The sequence below is a fragment of the Pezoporus occidentalis genome, unplaced genomic scaffold, assembly GCF_034315485.1.
Source record: "Pezoporus occidentalis ecotype Australia unplaced genomic scaffold, CSIRO_AGI_Poc_V1 ctg2924, whole genome shotgun sequence".
NCBI classification, from domain to species: Eukaryota; Metazoa; Chordata; class Aves; order Psittaciformes; family Psittacidae; genus Pezoporus; species Pezoporus occidentalis.
Window position 1 is genome coordinate 1 of NW_026914857.1, and position 6,241 is coordinate 6,241.

Sequence of the window (6,241 nt, forward strand, 5' to 3'; positions counted from 1 at the left end):
GAGGTCACTTTATTGCTTCAGCAGCCGCCGGGGGGGAGGGGTGGGGTGGGGGGGGCGGCGCATTTGGGGGGGGGAGGGGGGGGACACACACAAAGTGGGGGAGGGGGGGGATGGGGTATTTACAGTGGGGGAGGGGCAGGATCACACCAACACACCAGCGGGGGGGGGGGGGGTGGCACCAACCATATTGCACTTGGGGGGGGGGTAAAATGGGGGGGAGGGATTAAGGATTAAGGGGGGGGTTATGGGGTGAACACCCCCCCCCCATAGAGTGGTACGCGCCGGGGGGGGGGGGGGGGGCCAAACCCCATCGGACCGCACCAAGTCAGGGTGCGGGGGGGGGGGTGGCGGCGTCGTCGTCGTCGTCTCCTCCTCCTCCTCCTCCTCCTCCTCCTCCTCCCCCCCCCCGGGGGTCCCGGTTCCGTCCGTGACCTCCAGCTCCGAATCCGGATCCGAATCCGGGGGGGGCGGGGGGGGGCCGGGAGGGACCAAAGTGGGGTAAAAATGGGGGTGTGGGGGAGGAGGGGGGGGAGGAGGAGGAGGGGGAGGAGGGGGGGGGGTGTAGAGAGGGGGAGGGAGCTTGGGCACCCCCAGCCCCCCCGGCACGAATGGTCCGGCCCAGCCCCACGGGTACTCGGGCAGCGGGGGGCGGGGGAACCCCCCCCCGAACAGCGCCGGAGCCTTGGGAAGACCTGGAAAGGGGGGGGGGGGGAGAGGGGTTGATGGAACAGCCGAAGGGGGGGGGGGCGGAAAGAGCCGAAGGGATCCGAAAGGACCCGAAATGCATCCAAAGAGCCCGGAATGGATGAAAATACCCCGAAATAGCCCCAAAATAGACTTAGATAGGCGGGAATAGATCCGAAATAGCCCGAAATAGACGAAAGAGACAGAAATAGCCCCGAAATAGCCCCGAAATAGCCCGAAATAGCCTGGAATAGACAGAAATAGACTGAAATAGCCCCAAATAGACTGAAATAGCCCAAAATAGACGAAATAGACAGAAAGAGACAGAAATAGCCCCGAAATAGCCCCAAAATAGCCCCGAAATAGCCCAAAATAGCCCCGAAGCAGCCCGAAATGGGTTAAAATACCCCGAAGTAGCCCCAAAATGGACTGAGATAGGCGGGAATAGACCCGAAATAGCCCGAAATAGACGAAAGAGACAGAAATAGCCCCGAAATACCCCAAAAAAGCCCCGAAATAGCCCAAAATAGCCTGAAATAGACAGAAATAACCCCGAAATAGACTGAAATAGACTGAAATAGCCCCAAATAGACTGAAATAGCCCAAAATAGCCCCAAATAGACAAAATAGACAGAAAGAGACAGAAATAAACAGAAATAGCCCCGAAATAGCCCCAAAATAGCCCCGAAGCAGCCCGGAATGGATTAAAATACCCCGAAGTAGCCCCAAAATAGACTGAGATAGGGGGGAATAGACCCGAAATAGCCCAAAATAGACAGAAAGAGACAGAAATAGCCCCGAAATACCCCCAAATAGCCCCGAAATAGCCCAAAATAGCCTGAAATAGACAGAAATAACCCCGACATAGACTGAAATAGACTGAAATAGCCCGAAATAGACCAAAATAGACTGAAATAGCCCAAAATAGCCCCAAATAGACAGACAGAAAGAGACAGAAATAAACAGAAATAGCCCCAAAATAGCCCCGAAATAGCCCCGAAATAGCCCCGAAGCAGCCCGAAATGGATTAAAATATCCCGTAGTAGCCCCAAAATAGACTGAGATAGGCGGGAATAGACCCGAAATAGCCCAAAATAGACGAAATAGACAGAAAGAGACAGAAATAGCCCCGAAATAGCCCCCAAAAGCCCCGAAATAGCCCAAAATAGCCTGAAATAGACAGAAATAACCCCGAAATAGACAGAAATAGATTGAAATAGCCCGAAATAGCCCAAAATAGACTGAAATAGAGACAGAAATAGCCCCGAAATACCCCAAAATAGCCCCGAAATAGCCCAAAATAGACGAAATAGACAGAAATAACCCCGAAATAGACAGAAATAGATTGAAATAGCCCGAAATAGCCCAAAATAGACTGAAATAGCCCCAAAGACCTCCAAAATAGCCCCAAAATAGACTGAGATAGACAGAAATAGCCCCGAAATAGCCCAAAATAGACGAAGATAGCCCCGAAATAGGCAGAAATAGAGAGAAATAGCCCAAATAGACTGAAACAGACAGAAATAGCCCCAAAATAGCCCAAAATAGCCCTGAAATAGCCCAAAATAGACCTCCCAAAACAGACCGAAATAGACAGAAATAGAGTGAAATAGCCCCAAATAGACAGAAATAGAAAGAAATAGCCCGAAATAGACGGAAACAGACAGAAATAGCCCAAAATATACTGAAATAGCCCAAAATAGACAGAAATAGACTGAAATAGCCCCAGATAGACAGAAATAGCCCCGAAATAACCCAAAATAGACTGAAATAGCCAAAAATAGCCCAAAATAGCCCAAAACAGACCGAAATGGACAGAAATAGACTGAAATAGCCCCAAATAGACAGAAATAGTCCCGAAATAGCCCAAAATAGACTGAAATAGCCCAAAATAGACAGAAATAGCCCCAAATAGACAGAAATAGTCCCGAAATAGACGAAAATAGACAGAAATAGCCGAAAATAGACAGAAATAGCCAAAAATAGACAGAAATAGCCAAAAATAGACAGGAATAGCCCAAAATAGACAGAAATAGCCCAAAATAGACTGAAATAGCCCAAAATAGACAGAAATAGCCCAAAATAGACAGAAATAGCCCAAAATAGACAGAAATACCCCAAAATTGACAGAAATAGCCCAAAATAGACAGAAACAGCAAAAATTGATAGAAATACCCCAAAATAGCCCCGAAATAGCCCGGAACCCCCCAAAACCACCCCAAACCCCCCAAACCCCCCAAAAAGCCTCAAAACACCCCCAAAACCACCCCCAGAACTCCCCCCATCCATCCTAATGCTCCTCCAAGGCACCAGGGGGCGCCAAGCTGCCTCCGCTCACCGGGTCCCAGCGCGGGCAGCGCCGCCTCCAGCCGCAGCTTGTCCCGCTCGAAGAGGGGAGGGCGCCCCCCAGCGGGCGGGAGGTCCGCAGGGCGGGGGTTGCACAGGAGGGACTGCAGAGCCTTTGGGGGGGGGCAATGGGGGGCAATGGGGGGGGGGCGAGGGTCACCATTGGTTCCATTGACCCACATTGCCCCCCATTGTCCCCATTGGCCCCATTACCCCCCATTGTCCCCATTACCCCCATTACCCCCATTGCCCCCATTACACCCATTACCCCCCATTACCCCCATACCCCCATTACCCCCATTACCCCCATACCCCCATTGCCCCCATTACCCCCCATTACCCCCATTGTCCCCCATTACCCTCATTGCCCCCCATTACCCCCATTGCCCCATCATCCCCATTGTCCCCATTATCCCCCATAACCGCCATTGCCCCCTTTACCCTCATTGCCCCCATTGTCCCCATTGCCCCCATTACCCCCATCACCCCATTACCCCCATTACCCCCCATTGCCCCCATTACCCCCATTGCCCCCAATACCCCCATTACCCCCATTGCCCCTATCATCCCCATTGTCCCCATTATCCCCCATCACCCCCATTACCCCCATTACCCCATTACCCCCATTACCCCATTACCCCCATTACCCCCATTACCCCATTGTCCCCATCACCCCCTTTACCCCCATCACCTCAGGAGTCAATGGGGCGCAGTCGGCTGCGGGCCCCCCCGCAGTGAAAGGGGCGGTGCTGAGCAGCAATGGGGGGCCCCCCCCCAGCTCCAATAGGGGGTAATTGACCAGCACCACTTTGCTGAAGTTGAACTTGTAGGTGAAGCGTTTGCCCTTGGTCTTGTGCAGGATGCGCTTGTTGTAGTAGTACCTATGGGGGTGGGGGGAAGAGATGGGACCCCCCCATTGCGCCCCCATTGCCCCCCATTGCCCCCCATTGCACCCCATTGCGCCCCCATTACCCCCATTGCGCCCCATTACCCCCCATTGAGCCCCCATTGCCCCTCATTGCGCCCCCATTGCCCCCCATTGCCCCCCATTGCGCCCCATTGCGCCCCCATTGCCCCCATTGCGCCCCATTGAGCCCCCATTGCCCCCCATTGTGCCCCCATTGCCCCCCATTGCCCCCCATTGCCCCCATTGTGCCCCATTGTGCCCCATTACCCCCAATTGCGCCCCATTGCGCCCCCATTGCCCCCCTTGCGCCCCATTGAGCCCCATTACCCCCATTGTGCCCCCATTGCCCCCATTGCCCCCCATTACCCCCATTGTGCCCCCATTGCCCCCACTGCGCCCCCATTGCGCCCCCATTGCCCCCATTGTGCCGCATTGCCCCCATTGTGCCCCATTGCCCCCCATGTATCCCACAGTGGGGCTCCCCTTGGGCACGGTTTGGGACATTGGGGTGTGTGTGGGTCTGTTCGGGTGGGTTCGGATGGGTTCGGGTCGGTTCGGGTGGGTTCGGACGGGTTCGGATGGGTTCGGGTGGGTTCGGGTGGGTTCGGATGGGTTCGGGTGGGTTCTGATAGGTTCGGACGGGTTCGGGTGGGTTCGGGTTGGGTTCGGACGGGTTCGGATGGGTTCGGACGGGTTCGGGTTGGGTTCGGATGGGTTCGGACGGGTTCGGGTTGGGTTCGGACGGGTTCGGGTGGGTTCGGATGGGTTCGGGTTGGGTTCGGGTTGGGTTCGGACGGGTTCGGATGGGTTCGGACGGGTTCGGGTGGGTTCGGGTGGGTTCGGATGGGTTCGGATGGGTTCGGATGGGTTCGGGTTGGGTTCGGGTTGGGTTCGGACGGGTTCGGATGGATTCGGACGGGTTCGGGTGGGTTCGGGTGGGTTCGGGTGGGTTCGGATGGGTTCGGGTCGGTTCGGGTCGGTTCGGGTTGGGTTCGGACGGGTTCGGGTTGGCTCGGACGGGTTCGGGTGGGTTCGGGTGGGTTCGGATGGGTTCGGGTCGGTTCGGGTTGGGTTCGGACGGGTTCGGGTTGGCTCGGACGGGTTCGGACGGGTTCGGGTGGGTTCGGACGGGTTCGGGTGGGTTCGGATGGGTTCGGGTTGGGTTCGGGTTGGGTTCGGACGGGTTCGGGTGGGTTCGGACGGGTTCGGATGGGTTCGGACGGGTTCGGATGTTTTCGGGTGGGTTCGGATCGGTTCGGGTGGGTTCGGGTGGGTTCGGACGGGTTCGGGTGGGTTCGGGTGGGTTCGGACGGGTTCGGGTGGGTTCGGACGGGTTCTGATAGGTTCGGATGGGTTCGGACGGGTTCGGCCCCGCTCGGACAACTTCGTGTCCGTCCGCCTGCGCTCGGCCCCGCTCTCCTCTCCCTGGGTACCACCCCCGTCCTCCGCATCCCCCCCTCATCCCATCCTCATCCCGCCCTCATCCCCCCCTCATCCCGCCCTCATCCCGCCCTCATCCCCCCCTCATCCCATCCTCATCCCCCCCTCATCCCGCCCTCATCCCGGCATTCCCGGTGACCTGAGCGCCCTGCTGAGCTTGTCGTAGTTCATGTGGGGCTTGCACTTGCGCACCCCCCAGAGCCGGGCCACCTCATCGGGGTCCTTGATGACGAATTCCCCGTAATCCCCCTGCCAGGCGATGAGCTCCCGGTACCGCTCCTGCCGGAGCAGCTCCAGGATGAAGTGCCACAGCTGGATCTGCCGGGAGCCGGGGCTCGACTCCGCCTTGTACGCCCAGTCCGGGAAGGCGAAGCCTAAATGGGGATGGAGAGGGGTCTATAGGGGTCTATAGGGGTCTATAGGGGTGTATAGGGGTGTATTGGGGTGTATTGGGGTGTATAGGGGTGTAGGGATGTATAGGGCTCCATAGGGATGTATAGGGGTGTATAGGGATGCAGAGCGATACAGGGGTGTATAGGGATGTATAGGGGTGTATTGGAGTGTATAGGGGTGTATTGGGGTGTATAGGGATGTATTGGGGTGTATAGGGATGTATTGGGGTGTATTGGGGTGTATTGGGGTGTATAGGGATGTATAGGGATACAGGGGTGTATAGGGATGTATAGGAGTGTATAGGGATGTAGAGCGATACAGGGGTGTATAGGGGTGTATTGGGGTGTATAGGGGTGTATTGGGGTGTATAGGGGTGTATAGGCGTGTATTGGAGTGTATAGGGGTGTATAGGGATGTATTGGGGTGTATAGGGATGTATAGGGATACAGGGGTGTATAGGGATGTATAGGA

The 6,241-nt window shown here is 56.2% G+C and overlaps 1 protein-coding gene across 1 annotated transcript; it reads right to left on the bottom strand.

Annotated features, from left to right (window-relative positions):
- Nucleotides 1-540: 540 nt before the first annotated feature.
- On the bottom strand, nucleotides 541-5,773 carry LOC134167639 (ETS domain-containing transcription factor ERF-like; the record flags this gene model as incomplete). The annotated part of the gene is made up of 4 exons (XM_062626497.1): nucleotides 541-692; nucleotides 3,023-3,143; nucleotides 3,722-3,911; nucleotides 5,517-5,773. Coding segments are annotated over 4 exons (720 nt in total), but the record flags the coding sequence as incomplete, so codon positions are not given.
- Between the last annotated feature and the right edge of the window lie 468 nt (nucleotides 5,774-6,241).